Raw genomic sequence first — 27,091 nt, forward strand, 5'->3', positions numbered from 1 at the left:
AAAGCAGATACATGAGTGGATATTTTATTGCTTTTGAGCTCTTTAGGTAAGTATGCAGGTCCAGAGGTTAAGTGGGGATTTTCCTCCCCCGATAATGTGATTTTTCACTCCGATTAAAAACCGAGAAACACGTTTTGTTGTTGGGCGGAGCGTTAGCCGTTAGCTTAGCTGTTAGCATGCTAACATGCTAACACCGGGACGGTCCCGGCTAGCAGTGGCCCCCCCGGCCGGCTCGGCTCTCACATGTCCCGCTTGGTTGTCTCCCCGCTGCCCGGTTAGCTCACAGCAACAGTCTCCGGTCCTCGGCCTGACCTCATGGATCCCGGCGGAAGTGAACTGGACTCCAGCCTGCCGCAGCCGGAGAACCCGTGCCTGATCGTGGAGGACTCCCAGCCGGACAGCGTCGGTCTGGAGGACGACCCGGAGAGCAGCTACCGGGCGCTGCTGGCCCGCCGCCTGTCCAGCCTGCAGCCCACCGCCCGCAGCCCGGTTCTGGTAAGATGCTAAAAAAAAATATTTAAAATAAATGATTAAAGATAATAAACACTTTGGGATCAGGTTGAAGCCATTATGAAAATGTGAAATAAATCTTCTGAGCCGACGTGACATGTGAATTTCTCCAATGTGAGATCAATAAAGCCTATCTTATCTTATCTTTAAGAACTAAGACTATTATTATTATCATTTTATTTATTTACATTATTAACTTTACAAATAATCGTAAATAAATCTCAGCTCAGAACATGTTCAACGTTGTTCCACAGCGTTTTTAATAGTCATCCCTTTGCTTCCTGTTTATGTCCCTATCCTCCTCCTCCTCCTGTGTCTCTCCATGCTTAGCTAATGTCTGAATAATGGACAACATTAATTTCACAGCCATTTATTGTCCGCTTGTCTCACAGCTTCACTCAATAAACACAAATTTGTTCAGTTTTTAGTGTCGTTCAAGCAGTTTTGACTCCAATCTCTCCCTTTAAATTCCCATTTTTCCCCTTTAAGGAACAGTGTCATTATGTCTCCATTTTTTGGTCTTTGATTTGGTTGTTTCTTTTTTTCTTTTTTTTCTTTTTCTTTTTTTTTACATTATTTATGCAGCAGTCAGTCGGGTTTAATGTTTTAGATTCTTTTAAATAATGCTGGATATGTATGGTTTCTGTAATCGGCATTATCCTATGTAATAAAGATAATGACGTTAAGGAGCATTTCTAAATGTTGCCCCTTTGCACAGTAACTTAAATGCAGTAATTACATAAATGGAGAGGTTTGTGGTTTAGAAAGCGATCTACTTCACCATAGACACAGTTGCTACTGGGTGCTTTGAACATTTTTAGTTTTCATTGCATTAATTATGTTGACAACGTCACACCACATTTTATTTTACCAGTTGTGTGAAGCGACGATATTCATGAAGTGCTTTGAATTTCCCCCAGAGTAAAAAAAAAAGAAGATTTGTATTTGATAAAAATAGACGCTTTAATAGATCAGAAACCATAGAAGTATGATTTACATATTGGAACAGTTTTTCTACTCAGTACTGCCCCCTGTTGGACATCTAGAGTAATACGCTACGTGCAGAATTCTCCCAACTTTGACCTCTTGAAAGAAATTTTGCTTATTTTTTCAGCCACTCTTTACAGTTCTGGTGTTGTTTTTTTATCAGACTAAAGTAATTTCCCCCTTTTTTCAGGAGCTGATATCATCACCACTAGGAAGCAGATGCTCCCAAACTGACAGCCAATCAGAGAGCAACAATCAGGCTGAACCAGGTCTGTGTTGTCGTTGTTTTTAAACAGGAAAAAGATGTCTTAAAAGTCCTAAAATACTTAATATAATTCATATTTCATTGGGCTAGTACAAAGTCACACTGAAAAATCCAACCTTTAGTTTACTGACATTTTTCCCCATCATAATAAATAATAGTTTTTAATAAAATCCCTTAGAGAGACCGGCCTTTCAGCTCCACAGGTCTGCTTCCTCTCAGGGCGGACATGGAGGAACGTTGATTATTTTTGTGACTGGTGACACATTTCTGCACAAGTGGCCATTTAATTTGGATCATTCTCCTGCTGGATGAGGTTAATCCTGTCCAGTCTGACCAAAGCACACATTTCCAGTGAAAGTCTCAGTCGAGTTTAGCAAACTTTAAAAGCTTATGTGGTGGGACAGAAAAAGGCTTTTTCATCATACGTCTCCTAAAACCACCAGCTGACATGCAGATGATGTCTAACGGTCGTAAATATGGGCGAGTTTCGGCCATTTCCTGTTTTTTGTTTTTTTTGTAGCCATTATCTACCTTTTATAAAGAAAAAACAGCGTAAAAACATAAAAGATGTTTGTTTTTCTCTGTGCAGACGTCGTGGCAGCAGCTGAGCCCGGCTCACCGCTGCAGGAGGAGAGTCAAGTGATCAGCATCTGTCCTCCTCCAAGCAGAAACAAGTATGTGCTCTGTTACAAAATAGAAAATAATGTTTATCATTGTGGAAACTCGTTACATTACTTACAAATCGGTCAATTAAAGCGACTCCGCCTCCAGTTTTAATTCCATTCCCTATTCTCTAAATGTTGTTTCTTTCTTTCGCTTTTTGCTTCTTTTCTCCCTTACATCCTTGCTTCATCTTTCTCTCCTTTCCTACTTTCCTCCCTTCTTTACTTCCTTGTTTCCTTCCTTCCTCCCTCTCTGCCTTCCTACCTTGCTTCCTCCCTTACTTCGTCCTTACCTCCTTCTGTCTGTCTTTCCTTCCTCCCTCCCTTCCCCCTGCTTCCTCCCTACTTTACTTAATTGTTTCCTTCCTTCCTCCCTCCTTGGCTTCCTTTCTTCCATCCTTGCTTCTTCCCTCTCTCCCTTCCTACCATACTTCCTCTTTCCCTCCTATGCTTCCTCCCCACATTACTTCCTTGTTTTCTTCCTCCTTTCCTCCCTTGCTTCTTCCCTACTTTCCTTCCTTGTTTCCTTCCTCCTTCCTTCTCTCCTTTGCTTCCTTTCTTGTATTCTTGTTTCTTCCCTTTCTCCCTTCCTACCTTTCTTCCTCCCTTCCTCCCTGCTTCCTTCCTATGCTTCCTCCCTATGCTTCCTCCCTACTTTACTTCATTGTTTCCTTCCTCCCTCCCTCCTTTGGTTCCTTTTTTCCATCCTTGCTTTCTTCCTCCCTCCCTTGCTCCTTTCCTTCCTTTCTCCCTTACATCCTTGCTTAATCTGTCTCTCCTTTCCTACTTTCCTTCCTTGCTTCCTCCCTCTTTCCCTCCATTGCTTCATCCCTTGCTTCCTTCCTTGTTTCATTCCTCCATCCTTCCCTCCTTTGCTTCCTTTCTTGTATTCTTGTTTCTTCCCTTTCTCCCTTCCTCCCTTCCTCTCTCCTTCTTTCCTATGCTTCCTCCCTACTTTACTTCATTGTTTCCTTCCTCCCTCCCTCCTTTGGTTCCTTTCTTCCATCCTTGCTTCCTTCCTTCCTCCCTCCCTTTCTTCTTTCCTTATTTTCTCCCTTACATCCTTGCTTCATCTGTCTCTCCTTTCCTACTTTTCTTCCTTGCTTCCTCCCTCTTTCCTTCCTTGCTTCCTCCCTTCTTTACTTCCTTGTTTCCTTCTTTCCTCCCTCTCTGCCTTCCTACCTTGCTTCCTCCCTTACTTTGTTCCTACCTCCTTCTGTCCTTCCTTCCTCCCTTCCTTCCCCCCATGCTTCCTCCCTACGTTACTTAATTGTTTCCTTCCTCTCTACCTCCTTTGATTCCTTTCTTTCATCCTTGCTTATTCCGTCTCTCCCTTCCTACCTTCCTCTTTCCCTCCTATGCTTCCTCCCCACTTTACTTCCTTGTTTCCTCCCTCCTTGGCTTCCTTTCTTCCATCCTTGCTTCTTCCCTCTCTCCCTTCCTACCATACTTCCTCTTTCCCTCCTATGCTTCCTCCCCACTTTACTTACTTGTTTTCTTCCTCCTTTCCTCCCTTGCTTCTTCCCTACTTTCCTTCCTTGTTTCCTTCCTCCTTCCTTCCCTCCTTTGCTTCCTTTCTTGTATTCTTGTTTCTTCCCTTTCTCCCTTCCTATCTTTCTTCCTCCCTCCTTCCTTCCTATGCTTCCTCCCTACTTTACTTCATTGTTTCCTTCCTTTCTTCCATCCTTGCTTCCCTCCTCCCTCCCTTTCTTCTTTCCTTCTTTTCTCCCTTACATCCTTGCTTCATCTGTCTCTCCTTTCCTACTTTCCTTCCTTGCTTCCTCCCTCTTTCCCTCCATTGCTTCCTCCCCACTTTACTTCCTTGTTTCCTTCCTCCTTTGCTTCCTTTCTTGTATCCTTTTTTCTTCCCTCTCTCCCTCCCTCCCTTCCAAGTCAAGTGATCAGCATCTGTCCTCCTCCAAGCAGAAACAAGTATGTGCTCTGTTAGAAAATAGAAAATAATGTTTCTCACTGTGGAAACTCGTTACATTACTTACATATCGGTCAATTAAAGCGCCTCCGCTGAGGGAGAAATGCTTTTCTAGAGCGGAGAGGATGTGTGTGTGTGTGACTCTGATTGGCCGAGGAGGCTTAAGGTGGGCGGGGCTTCTCCATTCAGACGGCGTAGGGAGCTGAAGGTTTAAGTCAAAGTGAGCATGTGCAGGGTGCCTAGATGAATAAGTGGAGAGTTAGTGGCGTGGTTTTGGTTTTTAATGAAAATTGGCCAGAGTTTATACTTTTTGTCATCGTCATGGTGACCACTGGGGGCCTAAGATGTTGTTGCTAACTGTCATAATCAGAGGAATACTAGAAGTACCTGGCTGTTAGTCTGGTGTGGTGGAACTGCTATTTAATTTTATTTTGTTATTCGTAGTTATGATGAGGCGTGAGGACGTTGTGTGAAGGATGATGGGGTGTGAGGAGGTTCTGCAGCGCTGCCATGAATACGCTGCTGCTGGTGATGAGGAGCCGGTGGAGGGCTGCAGGGATTTGGGCTTCATGGCGTCAGAAATTAATTTTCCTCTGTTGTTACTGTGGAGATGTAACTGTTTGGTTGCTTTGTGTTTGAAATTCATTCCCAGTGAAATCTGGCAGCAGCGCCACCTGCTGGAGACTCACTGCTCTGCAGATGTTATTCACTTCTGTGGGAGCTGGGACACAAATCTGGTTTATTTATCCTGTGTGTGTGTATATATACAGCTTAGAGGAAATGGAGCATAAAAAAATTATATTTCCAGTTTTAATTCCCTTCCCTATTCTCTAGTCTAAATGTTAATTTCTTTCTTTCGCTTTTTGCTTCCTTTCTCCCTTCTTTTCTCCCTTACATCCTTGCTTCGTCCCTTTCTCCCTTCCTACCTTTCTTCCTCCCACCTCTGCTTTCCTCCTCTGCTTCCTCCCTACTTTACTTCATTGTTTCCTCCCTCCCTCCCTCCTTTGGTTCCCTTTTCCTTCCTTGTTTCCTTCCTTCCTCCCTCTCTGTCTTCCCCCCCTGCTTCCTCCCTACGTTACTTAATTGTTTCCTTCCTCTCTACCTTCTTTGCTTCCTTGTTTCCTGCCTCTCTACCTCCTTTGCTTCCTTTCTTCCATCCTTGCTTCTTCCCTCTGCCTACCTTTCTTCCTCCCTCCCTCCTTCTCCACGCTTTCTCCCTCCCTTCCTTGTTTCCTTCCTTCCTGCCTCCTTGTTGGAGGCCTAGATGCATCATCTCCTCTTACTGAAACTTTGTTCTTATTTAATTCTTCAGGTTTGACTCTGAAATGGATCCTGGAGCGGATTCCACAACAAACTGTGTTCAGCCTGACGGTGGGTTTTCTTTCCGTCTGATGCAGCTGATTTAATGAAATTGTGTCATTTTGTGTAATCAGGGCTACTCGTGTCATTTTTCAGGCGGATCCTCACAGTTCGGGTTTCTGGCGCTCTCGCAGAGTCAAGACCTTCAAGCGGACACCGACTTTGGGCATTGCTCAGAAAGTAAGACGCAAATAAAACCGGGTTATTTTCCTCTGATAGCTTCATGCTTTATGATAAACACACCGTGATCTTTGAGTGCGTTATTGTTTTATTTGCCGGATGAAAGTTTAACGTCTGATTGCATTGAATGCAGCATGTAAAACGCTCATCTGTCCAACATGTCTTTGTTATCGTAGAGCAGCAGAGCGCCGGCTCCAAAACTGTGGAGAGTCAAGATAACAACAAGGCTGTGAGGTAAATAAATGTTATTTATAGCTTAAAAAAAAAAGCATTAAACATTGGGGATTTAAATAAAAGCTTGTGCATATCATTTGAAAAGGTTAGATTCTTACTTGGAGTCAGAGCCAAGTCATATTTTAATCTCCAGATTTAATGAAAAATACTGTTTCATTTTTTTTAGCTTTAATTGACCCTAATAATTGATTTTTGTACATATTATAAAAGTTGGGTGCCTTTAACTGCAAAACATGGAACGAAATGTGGCTGTAAAACATGAATAATCTGTTGACGTAATCTAAGCAATATTCTTGCTTACACTGCAAAAAGGTAACCAAAAGTAAGTAAAAAATGTATTGAAATTAGTGTATTTTTCCTTGATTTAAGCAGGTAAATAAGACTATTTGCCAATGGGGTAAGATTTTTTTGCACTAAAAATAGGAACAATTAATCTCCATTATCTTATTTCAGGTGCAAGGTATCTAACTATCTTATTTTAGGGGTAAATATAATAATTGCATTGGCAAATAGAGTCGTGTAACTGCTCAAATCAAGGTAAAATACACTAATTTCAAGAAAATGTTACTTACTTTTAGTTTTCTTTTGCAGTGTAGTTTACGCCAGTAATCACTAAGCCGGATTCCCTGCAAAAAGGGAACTAAAGGTAAGTAAAAATGTCTTAAAGTGAGAGTAGTTTTCCTTGATTTGAGCTTGTAAATGAGATTATTTGCCAATGGAATAAGATTTTTTGTACTTAAAATAAAAACAATTAATCTCTATCATCTTATTTCAAGTGCAGGATACCTAATTATCTAATTTTAGGGGTAAAAATACTCATTCCATAGGCAGATAGTTTTATTTAGCTGTTCAAATCAAGGAAAAATACACTAATTTAAAGTAAATTTTACTTACCTTTAGTTCCCCTGTTGCAGCGTAGAGCCCTGAGGGTTTCCTTTTGTCTAATGTGTGAATTATAAACGTCTACAGCGGGAGTTATTTTACAGAATTGCCCCGGTTGCTCTAAGTTCTGTTAAACCACACGGATTTATTCTCCAGGTCTGAGGTGAGCTCCAGCAGCACCGCGGAGCCCCAGCTGACCGTCCAGGCGCTGCTGCACTCCCAGAACCTGCAGGCCTCCCAGGAGCCGGACCAGCAGGACGGCGACCTCCTGTCCTCACAGCAGGACCTGTTCGACGCCGACAAGTCCGGTAACGGCGCCGCCGCCGTCGACAGCACCGTGTCGGAGCCGCCGGAGCAGCAGGCCCCGCCCACCTCCACGCCGGCCAGCACCCTCCGGCTGCTGCACCTCTCCGGCCAGGGAGCGCTGGCGCAGGACAGTCTGTCCCAGTAAGGGGAAACAACCCTGTCAATTCAAATAGCAACAATAACTCCCAGTAGACATGTGACTCCATATGATGCATTTTGTACCATTTTGAATGTTGCACTGGAAAAAGGGAACTAGAAGTAAGTCAAATGTTCTTGAAATTAGTGTTTTTTCCCTTGATTTGAGCAGCTAAATAAGACTATTTGCCAAAGGAATTAAGATTTTTGCACTTAAAATGAGAACAAATCATCTAATTTCAAACGCAGGATATCTAATTATCTTATTTTAAGGGTAGAAATACTAATTCCATTGGCAAATAGACTTAGACAACTTTATTTGTCATTTTGTATGCACAGAGTGCGTACAGAACAAAATTTCGTTGCATACAGCTTGTAAATTGCAGTAAATTTAAATTACAGTATAAGGTGCAGCAGTGACAACCCTGTCAATTCAAATAGCAACAATAACTCCCAGTAGACATGTGACTCCATATGATGCATTTTGTACCATTTTGAATGTTGCACTGCAAAAAGGGAACTAGAAGTAAGTCAAATGTTCTTGAAATTAGTGTTTTTTCCCTTGATTTGAGCAGCTAAATAAGACTGTTTGCCAATGGAATTAAGATTTTTGCACTTAAAATGAGAACAAATCATCTCCATCATCTAATTTCAAACGCAGGATATCTAATTATCTTATTTTAAGGGTAGAAATACTAATTCCATTGGCAAATAGACTTAGACAACTTTATTTGTCATTTTGTATGCACAGAGTGCGTACAGAACAAAATTTCGTTGCATACAGCTTGTAAATTGCAGTAAATTTAAATTACAGTATAAGGTGCAGCAATGATTTAAAGTGAACAATTGAAATGTAAACAATGCAGGAGAAAGTCACAGTGTACAGGTTTGTATTGTTAAAACCATTTGTATGTGCAGAATTGATTGAGCAAAGGGCATTTGTGCAAGAATACAGCTTGTAAATTACAGTAAATTTAAATTACAGTATAAGGTGCAGCAGTGACAACCCTGTCAATTCAAATAGCAACAATAACTCCCAGTAGACATGTGACTCCATATGATGCATTTTGTACCATTTTGAATGTTGCACTGGAAAAAGGGAACTAGAAGTAAGTCAAATGTTCTTGAAATTAGTGTTTTTTCCCTTGATTTGAGCAGCTAAATAAGACTGTTTGCCAATGGAATTAAGATTTTTGCACTTAAAATGAGAACAAATCATCTCCATCATCTAATTTCAAACGCAGGATATCTAATTATCTTATTTTAAGGGTAGAAATACTAATTGCATTGGCAAATAGACTTAGACAACTTTATTTGTCATTTTGTATGCACAAAATTTCGTTGCATACAGCTTGTAAATTGCAGTAAATTTAAATTACAGTATAAGGTGCAGCAGTGATTTAAAGTGAATAATTGAAATGTAAACAATGCAGGAGAAAGTCACAGTGTACAGGTTTGTATTGTTAAAACCATTCGTATGTGCAGAATTGATTGAGCAAAGGGCATTTGTGCAAGAATACAGCTTGTAAATTACAGTAAATTTAAATTACAGTATATGGTGCAGCAATGATTTAAAAGTAAACAATTGAAAATTGACAACAATTAAATAGTCTTAATTAGTTGCTCAAATCAAGGAAAAATATACTCATTTCAAGATGATTACGTTTAGTTCCCTTTTTGCAGTGTGCTGCTCTCTGAAAAGCCACACCTGTCCACAAACACCAAGATTAAGTTGACATATTTGTTTAATTTAGCGGAATCTTTCACAGATTTACCTTTTGTCAGAGAGCGCCTCGGTGTGTGTCTGTTCTCCAGGAGCTCCGTGGACTTCGTGGCCCCCACCCCGGACGACTTCACCCACACCCCGTTGATCGTTCCCAGCTCGCCTACCGAGGCGGAGAACGAACGCGGTGAGTGAAGCGAAATCAGCCGGGCGGGCGGATTAAAGGGGGGCGGCTTTAGTGAATCGGCTCTGTCGTGTTGCAGAGGAGCCCATGGACACCTCGCTGCCGCCGGAGGAGCGAGCGGCAGAGAAGGACGAGCCCATGGAGACGGAGGCGTCCTCCAGACCGCGGCCAGCTACCTCCACCCCCGTGTCCCTGAACTCCTCCGGTTTGGGGTCGGATCGAGCGCTCTCCGTGCCGTCCCAGCCTGAGTTCTCCCATGTAGGTTAATTATTAAACCAGCTCACTAAATCACTTTATAAAGCGTCACATGTTGAAATGTCTCCAAGTCTGAGGAGATGTTTTGTCAAACCACAATCCAGGACGTTTGGATCCGTCTATATGGTGAAACAAGCTTTATTTTAGGGCTGAACAATTAATCGCATTTTCAATTTAATCGTGATTTAAAATAACGCAATTTCCAAATCGCAGAGTCTGCAATTTTTGGCTATGTAACAATTATGGAATTAGACACGTCCATTAGGTGTCTGTAAAATGTTTAAAGTGGGTTTGCCTCCACATGGAAGGGAAGACAGTTGCAGCAGTGAGATAATCTAATTTTATTACTTGTTTTAGAGTTTATATAATCATACATAGCATTAAGTACAGGTCAATCAGTTTAATACATAGACTTGCTTGTTGGTTGCACTTTATGTTCAACAAGGATTGATGTCCAATTAAATTAAAAGCTGTTCTCTTGAATAATATTCTGATCAATAAAAACATTAAAAGTTCATATTTAAAATAGTCCTTGTTTAGAAACATCTTTATTTAGAGGCAATTTTTGTTGTTTGTGGTTAATGCAGAGAAAAGTCAAAATTGCAATTTTGATTGTAATATATTGTAGGCAGAACCCAATAATTTCTGCTCTGAGTTTAGATGCTGTGGGTCTTTTAGCAACTAATCCACATGGCGAGGAAACAAATTGATTTGTTGTTTGTATATATTTTAAAACACATGATAAATTAAACTGGAAAAAAAATCACATTCAATCACAATATTAAGAAAAAAAATCGCAATAAGATTATTTTACAAAATCGTTCAGCCCTACTTTATTTTCAGTCAGTGGTCTGATTTTTCTATTAGTTCAATTCAGTTAAATTTTATTTATATAGCGCCAATTCACAACATGTCATCTCAAGGTTCTCTCCAAAGTCAGACTCCATCAGATCCTCCAGGTTGGTCAGAAAGTTTCCTCTCTAAGGAAACCCAGCAGGTTGCATCAAGTCTCTCCAAGCAGCATTCACTCCTCCTGAAAGAGCGTAGAGCCACAGTGGACAGTCGTCTGCATTGTTGATGGCTTTGCAGCAATCCCTCATACTGAGCATGCATGAAGCGACAGTGGAGAGGAAAACTCCCCTTTAGCAGGGAGGAGAACCTCCAGCAGAACCAAAACCAGGCTCAGTGTGAACGCTCATCTGCCTCCACCCACTGGGGCTTAGAGAAGACAGAGCAGAGACACAGAAAGCACAGAAGCTCACATTGACCCAGGAGTACTTTCTATGTTAGATGGTAATAGAGGATGATCTGCCTCCCCTGATGATGTGTTCAAAAAGGGAACTCAAAGTAAAATCTTCTTGAAATTTGTGTATTTTTCCTTGATTAGAGCAGGTAAATAAGACTATTTGCCAATGGAATAAGATTTTTTGCACTTAAAATAAGAACAATTCATCTCCATCATCTTATTTCAAGTGCAGGATATCTATTTATCTTATTTTAGGGGTAAAAATACTCATCCCATTGGCAAATAGCGTTATTTAGCTGCCCATATGAAGGAAGAATATACAAATTTCAAGAAAATTTGACTTACTTTCAGTTCCCTTTTTGCGGTGAGCTAACAGAACGCCAGACCAGGTGTACCTTCTATGAAGAGAAAAACGACAGAGAACAAAAAGTTCAAAGCTGAAATTACAACAAACAATTCAGATTGGAGAGCAGTAGGAGAACTCAGCAGAGAGAGATAAATAGACCCTGATGTCCTCCAGCAGCCTAAGCCTATAGCAGTATAACTATAGAGATAGCTCAGGTTAACATGAGCCACTCTGACTAGAAACTTTGTCTAAAAGGAAAGTTTTAAGATTAGTCTTAAAAGTAGACGGGGTGTCTGCCTCACGGACCAAAACTGGGAGTTGGTTCCACAGGAGAGGAGCCTGATAGCTAAAGGATCTGCCTCCCATTCTACTTTTAGAGACTCTAGGAACCACCAGCAGTCTGAGGGTTTGATCCTGCGCTGCACAGTTTGAAAATCCAAACCTCTCTCTTTGTGTTCCAGGACGTTTTTGTTCCAACTCAGAGCCAAGAAGCTAAAGCCAAGTCTCCCCCGCCGCCGCCTCCAGAGACGCAGTCCCAGCTCCGGGAGTCGGCTCCGTTCACGGCGCCGCTGCAGCTCTCCCCGAACGCTAACAGCAATCTGCCGCTTCCCGCCGAGGAGGACAGTCAGGCCACGCAGATAGAGGAGCTGGAGGAGCCGCCCGGCGACTCGGCGGCTCCGTGTCACGATCAGGAGAAGAAGAGCAGCGGCGAGCAGGAGGCAGACGGGCAGAAAGCTGCAGCAGACGTGAAGGAGGCTGAAAACAGCTGCGTGCCGGAGACGCCGCCGCCGTCCTCCGTCGCTCAGACCGCCGCCGTCGGCCCGACGCCAGAGACGACCGAGTCCCGGCGTGCAGAACGTCAGGAAGCGGTCGGCAACAGCCCGACGGACAGAGACGGGACGGATGACGGCGAGCGGCGGGAGGAAGAGGCGGGGATGGAGGAGGAGAGCGGCGGGGGGGCCTCGGGGATCGCGCTGGTCCTGTCGCAGAGTCAGCTGGTGTCTCCTGAGCCAATGGAGGAGGAGGACAGCCAGGACAGCGTCATCGTGGTGTCGGACAGCGAGAAGGACGCCGCCGCTGGGCCCGGCGGGGACGAGCGGCCGGCCGTTGCCGCCGCCGCTAACGGCCACCGGCGGCAGAGCGAGGCGGGACGGGAAGACGCGGCTCTGGACGGGTCGCCCCAGACGGGCGGCGTGAGGCGGGAGGCCGAAGGCGTCAGGGACAAGAGCCTGAACGACTCGGGAGGTAGGCGCTAGAGCTGAACGATTTTGGAAAATAATCTAATTTTGATTTTTTTTTTTTTTTTTTTTTTTTTTTTTTTTTTTTTCTTCCCCAGTTTAATTTATCATGTCTTTTTAAACATGATAAATTTGTTTATAAACAACAAATAATTTTTTTTTCCTCGCCGTGCAGATTAGTTGCTAAAAGACCCACAGCGTCTAAACTTAGAGCAGAAATTATTGCGTTCTGCCTACAATATATTTCAACCAAAATTGCAATTTTGACTTTTCTCTGCGTTAACCACAAGCAACAAAAATGGCCTCTAAATAAAGATGTTTGTAAACAAGGACTATTTAATGTTTCTATTAATTAGGGCTGAACGATTTTGGAAAATAATCTAATTGCGATTTTTTTTTTTTTTTTTTTTCTTAATATTGCGATTTAATGCGATTTTTTTGTTTTATTTTTTTTTATATTTTTTTTTTTCCCAGTTTAATTTATCATGTCTTTTTAAACATATACAAACATCAAATCATTTTGTTTCCTCGCTGTGCAGATTAGGTGCTAAAAGACCCACAGCATCTAAACTCAGAGCATAAATGATTGCGTTCTGCCTACAATATATTTCAACCAAAATTGCAATTTTGACTTTTCTCCGCATTAACCACAAGCAACAAAAATGACCTCTAAATAAAGATGTTTGTAAACAAGGACTATTTAAAACAAGAACTTTTAATGTTTCTATTAATCAGAATATTATTCAAGAGAACAGCTTTTAATTGATTTGGACATCAATCCTTGTTGAACATAAAGTGCAACCAACCAGCAAGTCTATTCAATTCAATTTTATTTATATAGCGCCAAATCATGAAACATGTCATCTCAAGGCACTTTACAAAGTCAAGTTCAATCATATTATACAGATTGGGTCAGATTATACAGATTGGTCAAAAATATCCTAAATAAAGAAAACTAGTTGATTGCATCAAGTCTCTCCAAGCAGCATTCACTCCTCCTGAAAGAGCGTAGAGCCACAGTGGACAGTCGTCTGCATTGTTGATGGCTTTGCAGCAATCCCTCATACTGAGCAAGCATGAAGCGACAGTGGGAAGAAAAACTTAGTCTATGTATTAAACTTATTGACCTGTACTTAATGCTATGTATGATTATATAAACTCTAAATAAAGTAATAAAATTAGATTATCTCACTGCTGCAACTGTCTTCCCTTCCATGTGGAGCCAAACCCAATTTAAACATTTTACCAACACCTAATGGACGTGTCTAATTCCATAATTGTTACATAGCCAAAAATTGCAGACTCTGCGATTTGGAAATTGCGTTTTTTAAAATTGCGATTATATTGAAAATGCGATTAATTGTTCAGCCCTAGTAGGCGCCGCTTTTCAGTGCGTACGTAAGGGTGTGAAGACTTACGGCCCGCTGCAGAAGTATTCTTTTCTCTCTTTATGGCCATAAACTAAACGTTCAGGTTTTTTAAATTAGTAATTAAAAAAACCTGAACCTGAAAAAGTTTCTCGTTCTTCCTGGCAAACCAGCTTCATCCTGCAAGAGATCGTCAGCTGAACTTAGGGCTGGACTTTGACTAGGCCGTTCTACCAGTTCAGCATTAGGAGTAAAATCCAGCAGCACTTTTTCACATTTATTATTACTTAACTGATTGCTTTGAGAAATAAAAACGGATGAATTTTCTCCTGTGGGAAAAAAAAGGACAGAGCGCTTTTGTCCTGGAGAGGCTGCAAGGTTTAGGGTTCAAATCCCACAAGGCAAGGCAAATTTATCTGTATAGCACATTTCAGTACAAAGACAATGCAAAGTGATTTTAAATAATTAAAACATAGGAAAATAAAGCAGAATAAAAACAAGTTGCAAAAAAATATAGAAACAAAATAAAGCATGGGAAAATGGAAACTAAAAGCAAACATTAAAAACAGTTGGACTACAAACTTAAACTAATGATGTTTCACTGAAACAGTTTAACTGGAACAGGCAATCCTAAAAAAAAATTGTTTTTAATCTTAATTTAATGGAACTTTCAGCACTTCTACAGTTTTCTGGGAGTTGGTTCCAGATTTATGGAGCATAGGAACTAAATGCTGCTTCTCTGGTTCTGGTTCTGGGTTCAAATCCCACAGACTGCCCACTGCTCCCTAAGCCAGTGTTATTCAACCACTGTGTGGAAAATTATCCAATTTTACTGAATTGGTCAAAAAAGATTTTTTGAAAACTTTTTACTTGAAATAATAAATAAATAAAGATGATAAAAATATTTTTTTGTGTTTTTATTTGATTCCTATTCAAGACACTTTGATAAAAATAGGGCCGGGTTTCATCTAGGATGAGCCGATTCGATACGATTCTCGATACGTAGCTCAGCTTGATTTGATTTGACTCCAATATCGATATTTATTACTTTCAAGTTAATGCTCAAAGTCATTCAATCAACAAAACCAGCCAAATATTATATTTATGTTGAGTTTATTGAACACTGATATATTAACAGGATAATAAAGTGCATTTGGTTCAAAGCATTTAACGTATCACAGAAACCAAAAATGTGCCAAACGTCTGATTCTAGGGATGAAGGCGCTTCTAAAATCCTGTTGGCCATTCCGCAAATTCGTCTCACTTCCTCTTCCTCGCTGTGAACAGTAATGGTGCGCTTTAATAACGCCCCCTAGGGGTTGGGAGGTATACTGCTGCACTTTATATAGTAACGTTGCCTTATTCCACCTGCAATCCCATTAGTGTCGTAAACTGTATGCACTCTGTACATACAAAATGACAAAGTTGTCCAAGTCTATTTTGATATTGAAAGCCAGAATATCGATATTAAATAGTTTTTAAAAATATTGCTATTAATGTTTGTATTTTTATGCACAGCCCTAGTATAAGAATGACTGTATTAATATAGGCGGGTACAGAGCATCATTTGTTTAACATATTTGGTTGGTTTATCTTGGCTCAACAATGGTTGAAAAGCACTGCACTAATCAGAATTAATGGCAAATAAAGACAATAATTATTATTTTCGTTATTTAAGATGATTTTTTATGTATTTCAGGGGCGGATTTGTGTGGTAGAGTTTTTACGTTGTCGGCTGATCGCTGCTTTTCCGCCACAGACATTTCCTTCCACTTCACGCTTCCTAAGGAGGGGGAGCTGATCGGCCCGGCCGTCGGCTCCACGCCGCCTCTGATCAACCAGCTGAAGCAGACGCTCAGACACAGCACGCCCATCGGTGGGTTTCCACAACCACAAAACGTGTTTAACGCTGGATCTGCCGCTCGGCTTCGGTGTCTGACTCTGTTTCCGTGCAGACAGCGTCCCCTTCGCAGAGAAGCCAGCCGCCGTAGACGCCGTCTCTCCGGACGCGGCGGCGGCCGGTGACGTTGCCTCAGGAGGAGGAGGAGGAGGAGGAGGAGAGGACGCGGCGGACAAGGAGGAGCAGAAGCTGAGCCTGAGGATGAAGCTGGTGACGCCCGTGGAGGAAGGCAGCTCCGAGCGCTTCAGCCTGCAGAGTGAGAAGCCGCCTTCGGCCGCAGACGCCACACGCTCTCGTCTCCGTCTCACTCTCACGCCTCTTTTTCTCTAGAGCCAACGCTGTCGGAGGAGGAGGATGCGGTCGCCAAGGCCACGGCGGTTTCCACGGCTGCAGCCAGGTAACCAGGCGTTTCTGACGTTCCTCACCGCAGACACGATTACCCCGTTTACACTACACCTTTTTTAACCGAGCCGAGTCTGAGCTCAGTACCTGAGATAACTATCGAGTTTAAATGGAACGCAAACTGAACTGAACCGAGCCAGAAAACAACCGGACCGCGCTAAATCTAGACCAGTTCCATGAGTGGGCTCGGCTCGGTTTTGCAGTAGCCCGGTTCTCTGATAACAAAGAGCGCATGAGCAGACCGCCTCATCTCCTTACAGCCAGCTGACTAATTTTGCGGTTTCAGACATTCATAATAATACCAGCTTCCTTACCGTGACACACGATTTCCAGAGATGATTCTGCTTAGCAGTGTGATAAAGCTCAGCGTAGGGCTGGGCGATACGGCAAAAATAAAATATCACGATTTTTTGATTATATTATTGTGATCTCGATTTTATCACGATTTTTTTAGATACGACCAACATAACTTCAATTACATGCAAAGAAGAGAAAAATTAAATAAATGAACAAGTTTATTAAAATTAGAGAATCAAAGCAGTGCTAACAAACTTATTTTTTTTTAATTTCTATATTGTAAACACACCAAAGATTATAAAAATGCAATAACTCCTGAGTAAAACAATTACAAATTAGTCACATTTTTCAAGTAACTACAGTAAAAATAAATAAAAATTCTAACTGTATCTTAGTGCAGTTTTATTCCTTTAAAATCTGGACTGGTCTAATAAAATAAAAGAAAAAAGAAAGCACACAGAAACTAACTTGAGTTTTTAAAAAAATATTACATTAAACAATAGATTTGTATAATTTCTAAAGTCTTTAGAAACAAAAACTATTATGGAACAGCAAATATAGTGCAAGTCAAGATGTAATGTGCAATCTATGATAAATCAATAAACAATCTTCATATTAGGGATGTAAATACAGCTTTAACTAGTGCAAATATGTTGTGCAAAACTTGTCCAGCAATTCTGATGAAATAGGTACAGAAATTTGCCTCTTAAAAAGTAACAGCTTGTGGTGGCAAAAAACTGCACATTTTTAATATTTTGTGAAACTTTCTCTCTGCATTCAGCGTACATACGTGGAATAGCGGTGTTTGAAAAATACTTGCGGCTGGGCAACTCGTAGCGTGGATCCAAAACGTTTAACATTTTATTAAATCCCACTCCTTCTACGGTTCGTAGAGGACATACAACTTTCACCAGGTGAAACGTCACCGCTTCAGTCACGCTGTTCCACCGTTTACTGCCTTTATCGTAGGGAGTAAGTTTTGTAAATTAATCTGTTAACGTTTGCTGCTTGGGAGAAGGACCGGTCGCTGCCGAAGCTGCAGTCGGCTTTTTAGCTTTAGCCACCAGGCTCTCGTTATACTGTTTAGGATGCCTTCGTTTCAGATGATTAAACAGGTTCGTTGTGTTGCCGTCACTTGCCTTGACGCTCTCCTTGCAGACTTTGCATGTAATGTTTTTTTGTTCTTTATCGTCAGAAGTGAGGCCAAACCAGTTCCATATGATGGACGAAGCATTTCTTTTCGGAACAAAATCCTCGCTTTCAGCTGCTGCCATGCCTCCCGCTTGTTGTAGCTACCTTGGCCGACGCACATGAGGGGGAGGGGAGAAATACAGCAGCACTACAGTTCTGTGGATCCTGATAAAACGGTCTCCTAATAATTACAGATCGTCAGAGGTGTAGATCGTAACATGGTCTTAAATCTTCATATCGCACACCCCTAGCTCAGCATCTGTCGTTGTTTCCTGCGTCCGTAAATCCTGATTAGACGTTCGTTTGTCTTATCCACGTCCCAAAAGCCCACTCTGTCAAGTAAATTTACCAAAGGTTGCCGTTTTAGCCTGACTCTCCGCAAACAACGAAATATCACAATTATAACCAAACATAACTTCCTGAATGTTACGGCGCCGCCGTTTTTATTTGCTTGAGTCCCTCCTTCCATCCTAGAGAGCAGTAGTACCGTAGATCGTCACTAGGGGGCGAGGATCCGTGCTAGCGTTATGTAAACGGTCGTCAGAACCAAACTCGGCACGGTTAACTGATCCAAGCTCGGACCGAACTCGACATGGATCGGTTTAACAAGGGTAGTGTAAATGTTGCTGATGTCTCACTCTTAAAAAAGGTCTGAGATGTGATTTCAGCAGGATTCAGGAGTGGATGAGTACGGAAAAAGACAAGGAGACTGTAGAGAAATCTAATTTATCCACACAGCCTTTATCTCATGTGAATAGATTAGGATAGAAACATCATTCATTGTCCCACTGTGGGGAAATGCGGCAGCAGCAAAATGGAAACATGCAGATACACACAAAGTTAAGAAATGTAAATGTAAAAACGCAAAAAGTAGACCGTTCAGAGCAGGGGTCACCAACACTAAAACGGCACAATCCACCAGTGAGCTGCATCTAATACTTTTTTTTTATTCTGTTACTCTTCCTGTTTATTCACGCTTGCATTTATGTAGATTTATAAATGACAATATCTATAACAAAGCATGAAAAATTTGTTTATTTCACATAAAGTTAAGGTGAACTCTTCTAGTTCAATGGTCAGTACTGGTAGCCCTTCATATGACACAACATCAAGGAAGTAGCTCTGAGTTTCAAAAAGGTTTATGACTTCTGGTTCAGAGTAAGAACAATCATGCTTCGTAGTTTTCAAAATTAGCATTCTCAGATTAAATGACTGTGCCACTGAGTAAGGCCATTTTTTTTTTTTTTTTTAGAAAAACGTATAAAATGCACATGTATATTCAGGGTTTCCTACATGTAACTGATCGTGGCGCAGTGCAGCGGAGAAATAAAAGCTGCCACAGCTTCAAAAGTAAATAAATAAATAATAAAATAACAAATAAATAGATGTGTAAATAAGTGTGAGAGCTAACAGCTGATCTCCCAACACAGACGCTGTTAAAGAAATAATACACAAAGTTTTCCACACGAGCAAAAAGTGGACAGAGAACAAAGCACCGAGTTGTTTCATTGCTGCTTCAATCCCAAACGTTTTACTTTTCTGCTCTGTTAGTTTTGTGAGGGTGAAAACCCGTTTTCTGTAGCTGAAATGCAGTTTCACCGTTGGAACAAGACTAAGACCTGTTGGTTTTATTTGCAGCCCCTCTGTGTTCACGCGGGTTCGGCAGGTGCACCGACCGCAGGCGGCGGAGGAAGACGTTCACCCTGGGAACAACATCGCCGCCATCAGGTGAGAACACGTCCGCTTACAGGATCGTCTGCTTTCTACATTTCAGCGACATTTTAATGCACGGCTCAGAGTAAAAACAGAGGAGAAAAAGTATTTGTTGTTTGGCAGGAATGTAGTGGCAAACCAAAACATTTTCTATATACGTACTGAAAAGTCAACAAAACTCTACGGACCTCTGTTAGCGGGTTAAAAAGTCTCTCCCCTTTTTACAGTGGCGGATGGTGAAAAAAAATCTTGGTGGGGCTGGCCAATAGATTTCCCTGCCTAACCCAGTGCATGCATTTAAATTAAAAGTCGGAAAATTACTACGATTCCACAATAAGCATTTAATTGATAAAAAAACATTGTTCACAAAGGATTATTTTGGTGGTTTTGTCTTATTAATCCTTTTCACAGACTCATGCCAGAGGGTTTGCATACATTGTACATGTATGTATATTATTACGAAATGAACGTTTACATTTCATTTTGGCGATGCTGATTGGCCAAATATTTATAAATCTTCCCTAACAACAGTATACGATTGGTTATTTAGCTACACTTGTGGGGCTCCTTGAGTCACAGCCCCAAAAGTGTAGAAGAAGAGAAATGATACGTTCTGTTGGTGGAAATGCACTGTTAAATGATAGTCAGTTAGTAGAAGTGTTTTAATAATTCTTATTACATGTCGCCACGTACTATTAAGTAAAAACTAACATTAATAATACTTTTAAAATCTATAAATAGTTTGACTTTTCCCCTCCACATCTAGGGAGGGCAGCGCCCGAGCGCACCCTAGAATAACTTAAAAAGAATAACGTAAGAATAACTTTAAAAACTTGCATCTGATCTACAAAATGAGGACAGTTTTTAATCTTTTGTGTGTTTTTTGTTGTCTTGGGGTTAGATTTAAAGGTAGAGTTGGCGATTTTTCCAGAAATGTAAGTAAGAATCCCCCCCCCCACCCTCCCAAGTCCCTTTTTGTGCAAGACCGTCTTACCTGCTCTTCCGCTCCTCAGGAGGATCATATGAATAAAATCCCCCAAATCCACTCTGGTTTTATTTATTTCTACTGAGGTGTTCCTATTTTTATCATAAAGTTGAACGCGGTTCGCTTCTTGTGACTCTCACCCATGTTCAAAGTCTACGGTGCGAGCAGTGGAGCTACAACGAACAGCTAACACCGAAGCTAGCCGCTAAGCTAGCCGCTAAGCTAACCTGATACATAAACACTAGAAGTGCGCATGTGCAGCCAACAAGTGGGACAACCAATAGATGAGGTGATTCCCCAGGAACATGTGGGACAGAGGAGAGCAGGACGAGACATGAAGGCATCTGATTGGCTCTTTCTAGTCGGACCGAGTGGCAGTGATTGGTCAGAGCTTTTACAGGCCTGCAGCGCTTGTGGAGATCAAATTATCTAACCTGATTTTTCTCAAAACATAATGTATTGACTACTGTAAGGATGGAAGGATGATTTTACCCAGTATAACAAAAAGTGTTTCTGAACAGGATTACCAACTATAGTTTTAAAACCTGGTAAATAGCAGGTCATTTTTATCTGTCCTGATATCTAAAACCCTTGAACTAAACGAGGGACTAGAATAATTAGACGTACTGCACAATACTGCGCAATAAGAGGATGGAGATGATTTGTTCCTATTTTTATGAGGTAAAAAAATCTTATTCCATTACCAGATAATTTTCATTTTCCCCACTTAAAGTCAAGGAAAAATAATTTAAAAAAAATTAACCAACTTAGTATCGTTTTTGCAGTGTAAGGTTTGTTAATGTTGGACATTGTTTTGGAGATAAAGTCTATTTTTTCTTCTGCCATTCTGATGAAGTCGACAGTTTTACTGCATCATGATTGAACAGCTCAGCGTTAACTTTACATCACGTGACTTTTTCCTCACAAAGCTTTTGTCAAATTAAATATTTCACTTAGGAAAAGAAAACTCAGAATTGCTAATTTTCTTTTCAGACTAAAAGATAAAATCCTGTGCAGCTGAGACTCCTCTGACGTGCAGGAAAGAGTTGATTCTCCTTTCTGTGTCAACAGAGCAGGGGGCCGAGGAAACATCCCAGAGGGACGCCTGCGGTCTGCCGGCTCTAGTCAAGCTCCCCTGTGTTTGTCTGTTTTAGGGGGAAACTGTTTGCCTCTCCGCAGAGGAGCTCCCAGGCTTCCTCCCTGAGATGTAACAGCCTCCCAAACAGCCAGGACGCGTCGTCGGCCTCCCAGAACGACCTCAGAGATCCCCGCGCTCCCGCAGAGCCGTCGCCGGAGGCCGTGACGGCGCCTCCGTCCAACAGCGTGGACGTCGGACAGAAGGAGGCGTCCCGCAGGACGTCCGACAACGCCGCGCCGTCTACTCCGCCCAACAAGGTGCGCGCGTGGCGAGGAGGAGCGTGTTTGGTTTAGTGGGGACCTGAGTTGACAAACTTCCTCCTGTGCGTTTCAGTCCCGGCAGCGGAACGTCTCCCAGCAGACCAGCTTCGACGGGCCGGGCCTGCGCTCTCCTGCCGGCCGGGTACGGACGGTGGCGTCTTTACGGAGGCGGGGAAGCTGCGCTCAGGTCTGCGGCTGCTCACTCTCTGTACCTCTGTGTTTGTTTGTGTGTGAAAGGGCGAACCGGAGTCGCCGTCGTTCAGGAGGACCGCGGCGCCGGCGCACCGCAGACACGTGCGCACCGTCCAGGAGGTCCGGACCACCATCACGCGGATCATCACGGACGTTTATTACGAGGACGGCAGAGAGGTGGACCGTAGAGTCACTGAGGTAGACGGAGGCAGTACCGCTGGGTTAAAAATTATGTGTAGACACTAGTGTTGCACCGATACCAGTATGGGACGGGGCCCCGATCCAGCACTAAAATGGTGGTATCGGTATCGGCGAGTACCAACAAATAGGCATCGATACCATTTTGATGTTTGTATGTCACTTGAACGCAGCCTTCTCTCTCCCGACTAGTATTATACATGTTATATAAGTTCATGAAAGTTGCACTATTTTGCCATTTGAGAGCCAAATCTCAGGTTTTAAGAGACTATTCAATTATTAATGTCATTTTACTGTCTTACTGTTGCACTACTATTATACATGTTATAATTTCACGAATGTTGCACTATTTTGGCCTTTGAGAGGCAAAAGTTTATTGAACTATTGTCACCCATTCCAGGTAGACGATAAAATGTTCTACAACCCTAAGTAGTATGCAGTTCTTCATATATATACACATCAGTTTCAAACAGATGGTATCGGTATCGGGGCCAAAAAATGGCATCGGTGCAACACTAGTAGACACTAAGGCTGAACTTTTTTCCCAGTTTAATTCATCATGTCTTTTTAAACATATACAAACAACAAATCAATTTGTTTCCTCGCCGTGCAGATTAGTTGCTAAAAGACCCACAGCGTCTAAACCACTGAGCTCTATTATACACTGGAGTGCTAATCACCGTCTGTTTGAACGAGTCGCTTTGAAGCCACCAGCCGCCATATTGGTACTCCCTATTTTCCCCCCAGTAACTAGGGAATATGTGCGCTACAGCATCGAATAACGAGGATTTTCTGATGTTCAAGGGGGGCTTAAGACTTTTAAAATGTCAAAGGCCATATACTTTTATGTTATGTTCTCAAAATATCAAGTACTGAGAAAGTCATGTGCTAAAATATTTAGCATTTTATCTATTTAAAAAAAAAAAAAAAAAAATATATATATATATATATATATATATATATATATATATATATATATATATATATATATATATATATATATATATATATATATATATATCTGTCAATATACATATACAGACACTTATTTATACATATATATATATATTTAATATGAATAACATGTAAAATATTTCAGCACCTAATTTCCTAGTAGTTGATAGTGTTAGTACATCCACTGACTGTAGAATTACCTGTGAAACGTTTTCACTCAGCCAGAAAACTGCTTGTTGTTGCAACCAAATCCTGTGGGATTTTGTGAGAGTAGGGAGGAGCAAGATGGCCGCCAGTGACTTCAGTTTTTCGGCAAAATCAGCACTCCAGTGTATTATATAGCTCAGTGGTCTAAACTCGATGGATTGATTAACCAATCTGGATTAACCACAAGCAACAAAAATGGCCTCTAAATTAAGATGTTTGTAATGAAGGACTAATTAAAACACTAAACGCTCTGGGAGGCTTCCAGCTTTGTGTGGAAACAGTCGGGGATGTTCGTCCTGCGGCTGCTGGGCCGTCTGTAACGTCGTCTCTCCGTTCTGTGTGTCCAGGAGAGCGAGGAGCCCGTGGTGGACTGTCAGGTGTTGGACGACGACGTCTCTCCGTGCCGCACAGGCAGCAGCTCGGTTACCTCTGGTGACCTGGCTGACGTCAGCTCTCTGTCGTCCAAGGCCTCCAGCCTGCAGCACAGCTCCGGAACGACGGGCAGCAGCGCCGGCCCCGCCAGGCCCGACTTCCTAATGCCGCCCAGCAGAGGCTTCAAGTCCATCAGGTACCGCCTGGATCCGGTTCTCCTCCTCTCTGTCCGCCTCGCCTGCCTGTACTGTCGGCGTCCGTCACTCCTTCACCTTCCTTCTGACCTTTTAACACCCTGATTTCTAAGTGATTCTTTGACCTCCACCTGGTCCAGGTCCAGGCTGTCACAGGCATCAGTCTGGGTTCTCCCATATGTTTAGAACGTCCCCGCAGATCGATGTCTGTGCAGCCTGACCAACTCCGTTCGTCCCCTCTGTGTGTCTGCAGTCCCAGGAGGGGAGGTGGGCATCCACAGAGGGGTCTCAGGGCTCACAGGGCGGGGTCAGTGGTCACTGTGGGCAGAGGCGGCAGCACCTTAGGGTCCCGGGCCTTCGTCCCGCTGACTCCCAGGGGAAGGGCTAGAAGGGGCCGGCCCCCGTCCCGCTCCTCCCTGTCCAGGTGAGTCCTACCCGAGGCTCCGCCCACTAGGGATCTCAAAATAATTAACACTAAAAAAACTAATTAATCAAAGATGCTCAATTGCGTCTAAATCGATATAAAATCGATTTAGACGCAATCGAAGCTTAAACTCTGCTAACATGTCAAATTCAGCCTGAAAAACACTCTCTAAGCGACAAGGACACAAACGCGTTGTTCGCATTTACCTTCCCTGTAAGGTAAACAGGAAAAAAAGAAATACTGACAAACAGCTCACGCTAAGAGCTAATGCTACGAGCTAATGCTACGAGCTAATGCTACGAGCTAATGCTACGAGCTAATGCTACGAGCTAATGCTACGAGCTAACGCTACGAGTCAATGCTACGAGCTAATGCTACGAGCTAACGCTACGAGGTAACGCTACGAGGTAACGCTACGAGGTAACGCTACGAGCTAACGCTACGAGCTAACGCTACGAGTCAATGCTACGAGCCAATGCTACGAGCTAATGCTACGAGCTAACGCTACGAGCTAACGCTACGAGCTAACGCTACGAGCTAACGCTACGAGCTCACGCTACGAGCTAATGCTACGAGCTCACGCTACGAGCTAATGCTACAAGGTACGATGAGCTACGATGAGCTCGTAGCGTGAGATTTTAGATCAACATAAAAAAGGCCCGTAAAGATCCTGTATCTGCGACACTGCTGTACTAAACCTCCTGGGCGACCTAAGCTAACCCTAGCTGTTTAAATATTAGCTTCGTGGACATGTACGAGCCAGTGACCGGGTTCTGTTGGTCTGAGCTCCACCGTCAAGAAGCACGTCTGCTACGCGTTGCTGTGGCACAAATCAGCACAAGAAAATGTTAACCAGGCTCAGTCGGCTAATATGTAGCGAAGCGAACTAGTAAAGCTTATGTTGCGTCCATCTTATTGGTTTTGCCCTGATAAAAGGACGTTAAAGTTAAGTTTGTATTGTTAATATCTTTTGCTCCGAACCAGAAATAACCCTTTATCTTTAAAAAATGTTGCTGCGATATCGAGTATCAGGTATTTTCTTTAGTTTCGGTGTTGTAATAAATTTTAGCATCATGACGACTATCAGCCTTCAGCTCCTTTAATCACATCCTTTCCTTTCCTTCTCTTCACTAACACTCTGTAGTTAGCACTTCTCACACTGCTAATTATCAAATGCATGTCTCTTTTGTTTTCCTGTTAAAAAGAAAAATTAATCAAAGGTTTCAGGTGTGAATAAAACATCCTAAATTATTGTTTTTTTTTGTGTTTGTCATAAAGCAGTTTCTGGATATGAAACCTAAAAGCAAATGTTTTTTTTCTGCAATAAAACTTTTTAATCTGGGAATGTAGAATTTTAAATACAAAAGTGGAGTCATGCCTGATTATTGCTGCTTTATTTTTTTTTTGGTCAATCTTCATTTCATGATAATTTACAAAAGTTTTCAATTCAATTTTATTTACATAGCGGCAATTCATGACACATGTCATCTCAAGGCACTTTTCAACGTCAAATTTAATCCAATTATACAGATTGGTCAAAAAGTTTCCTATCTAAGGAAACCCAGTAGATTGCATCAAGTCTTAATTAGGAAAACAAAAATGTAGTTCTTCTGCATGCAGAACAGGGAATATTAAAATTAGCTGTAATGACTCAACACTGTCGAAAATAAAGCGAATATTATAATTTTAATACTGACCACCACTATGCCTTCTCATAATTTAACTTGGAGGCATTTAGGGTGCCACTGAAAAACATTGCTATGAATTAAAAAAAATAACCTCTTATTCCTAATTCTGCTTTTTTTCTCCACCCTTTGGTATTGAAAAAGGTGCTTTTACTGTGGAGGATTCATTATTGTCTTCAGTGTGGAAAAGAATTTAGGCACCGATTGCCGTTCTGTTGGCCGTTTACTAATGTTCAGGAACTTCGTGGCTTAATTGTCAATAATTATAATTAGGGCTGTGTATAAAAGTCGATACAAAGATTAATATCAATGTTTTTAAAAACTATTTAAAATTTATATACCTCCCAACCCCTAGGGGGCGTTATTACAGCGCACCATTACTGTTCACAGCGAGGAAGAGCAAGTGAGACGAATTTGCAGAACGGCCGACAGGATTTAAGAAGCTCCTTCGTCCCTAAAATCAGACGTTTGGACACATTTTTGTTAGGGCTGGGCGATATGGATTAAAAAATAAATCTCCGATTTTATCATACCAAATCGGATTAATCGATTTTTTTTTCCTCCTTTTTGTTTCGTAAAAAGAAATTAAAGAAATTATTTTAAAACCTTGCTTTTATGTCAAGCATTTCATCAGGGAGTTGACCTGAATTCAAAGTGCAACTAAAAACAAGCTGTGAAACATGCTTGTAAAACAAGATGGCAGCCGTGCCATTATAAACAATGAAAATATAACAAAACATTTGCTGCTAGTGGTATTACACATTGAGCTAAGAACAGGCTTCACTGCACTTGTGAACTTCAAACTAAGTTAAAAAAAAAGTAAATAAGTAAATGAAGTACCTCGTATTATGGTAAAAAAAAAAGTTTCCACTTAATAATATTTTGACAATATATTTGCCTAAACATATATTTAGCATCACATGCTGTTCTCTTCATGGAAACCTAATGAGTGTATTGGCAAAATAAAATCCAGATTTTTAAAAAATGAAATCTTAAAGAATTGTAAATTCTAATCATATCGCCCAGCTCTAATTTTTGTTTTCTGTGATACGTTAAATGCATTGAACCAAATGCACTTTATGTTCCTGTTGAGCACAATCAGAAAAAAACAAAAAAATGCATCATGAATTCACACTAAAATGGTGTTTATGCTTACATATGAATCTATCT

The 27,091-nt window shown here is 41.7% G+C and overlaps 1 protein-coding gene across 1 annotated transcript in view; it reads left to right on the forward strand.

Moving 5' to 3' along the window:
- The first annotated feature begins 285 nt into the window (after positions 1-285).
- tp53bp1 (tumor protein p53 binding protein, 1) overlaps positions 286-27,091 on the forward strand; it is a 36,629-nt gene continuing 9,823 nt past the window's right edge. Inside the window, exons 1-19 of the mRNA XM_036135894.1 lie at positions 286-495; positions 1,688-1,766; positions 2,352-2,436; positions 5,667-5,725; positions 5,810-5,893; positions 6,070-6,127; positions 7,166-7,456; positions 9,266-9,360; positions 9,437-9,615; positions 11,666-12,449; positions 15,569-15,685; positions 15,765-15,965; positions 16,040-16,106; positions 19,238-19,327; positions 21,452-21,692; positions 21,769-21,837; positions 21,933-22,085; positions 23,594-23,814; positions 24,066-24,236. Of these exons, the coding sequence (XP_035991787.1) occupies positions 316-495; positions 1,688-1,766; positions 2,352-2,436; positions 5,667-5,725; positions 5,810-5,893; positions 6,070-6,127; positions 7,166-7,456; positions 9,266-9,360; positions 9,437-9,615; positions 11,666-12,449; positions 15,569-15,685; positions 15,765-15,965; positions 16,040-16,106; positions 19,238-19,327; positions 21,452-21,692; positions 21,769-21,837; positions 21,933-22,085; positions 23,594-23,814; positions 24,066-24,236 (3,224 nt within the window). The 5' untranslated portion in view covers positions 286-315. The remainder of the gene's footprint in view (positions 496-1,687; positions 1,767-2,351; positions 2,437-5,666; positions 5,726-5,809; positions 5,894-6,069; positions 6,128-7,165; positions 7,457-9,265; positions 9,361-9,436; positions 9,616-11,665; positions 12,450-15,568; positions 15,686-15,764; positions 15,966-16,039; positions 16,107-19,237; positions 19,328-21,451; positions 21,693-21,768; positions 21,838-21,932; positions 22,086-23,593; positions 23,815-24,065; positions 24,237-27,091) is intronic.

This window comes from Fundulus heteroclitus, chromosome 4 (assembly GCF_011125445.2).
Source record: "Fundulus heteroclitus isolate FHET01 chromosome 4, MU-UCD_Fhet_4.1, whole genome shotgun sequence".
In the NCBI taxonomy this organism is placed as follows: Eukaryota; Metazoa; Chordata; class Actinopteri; order Cyprinodontiformes; family Fundulidae; genus Fundulus; species Fundulus heteroclitus.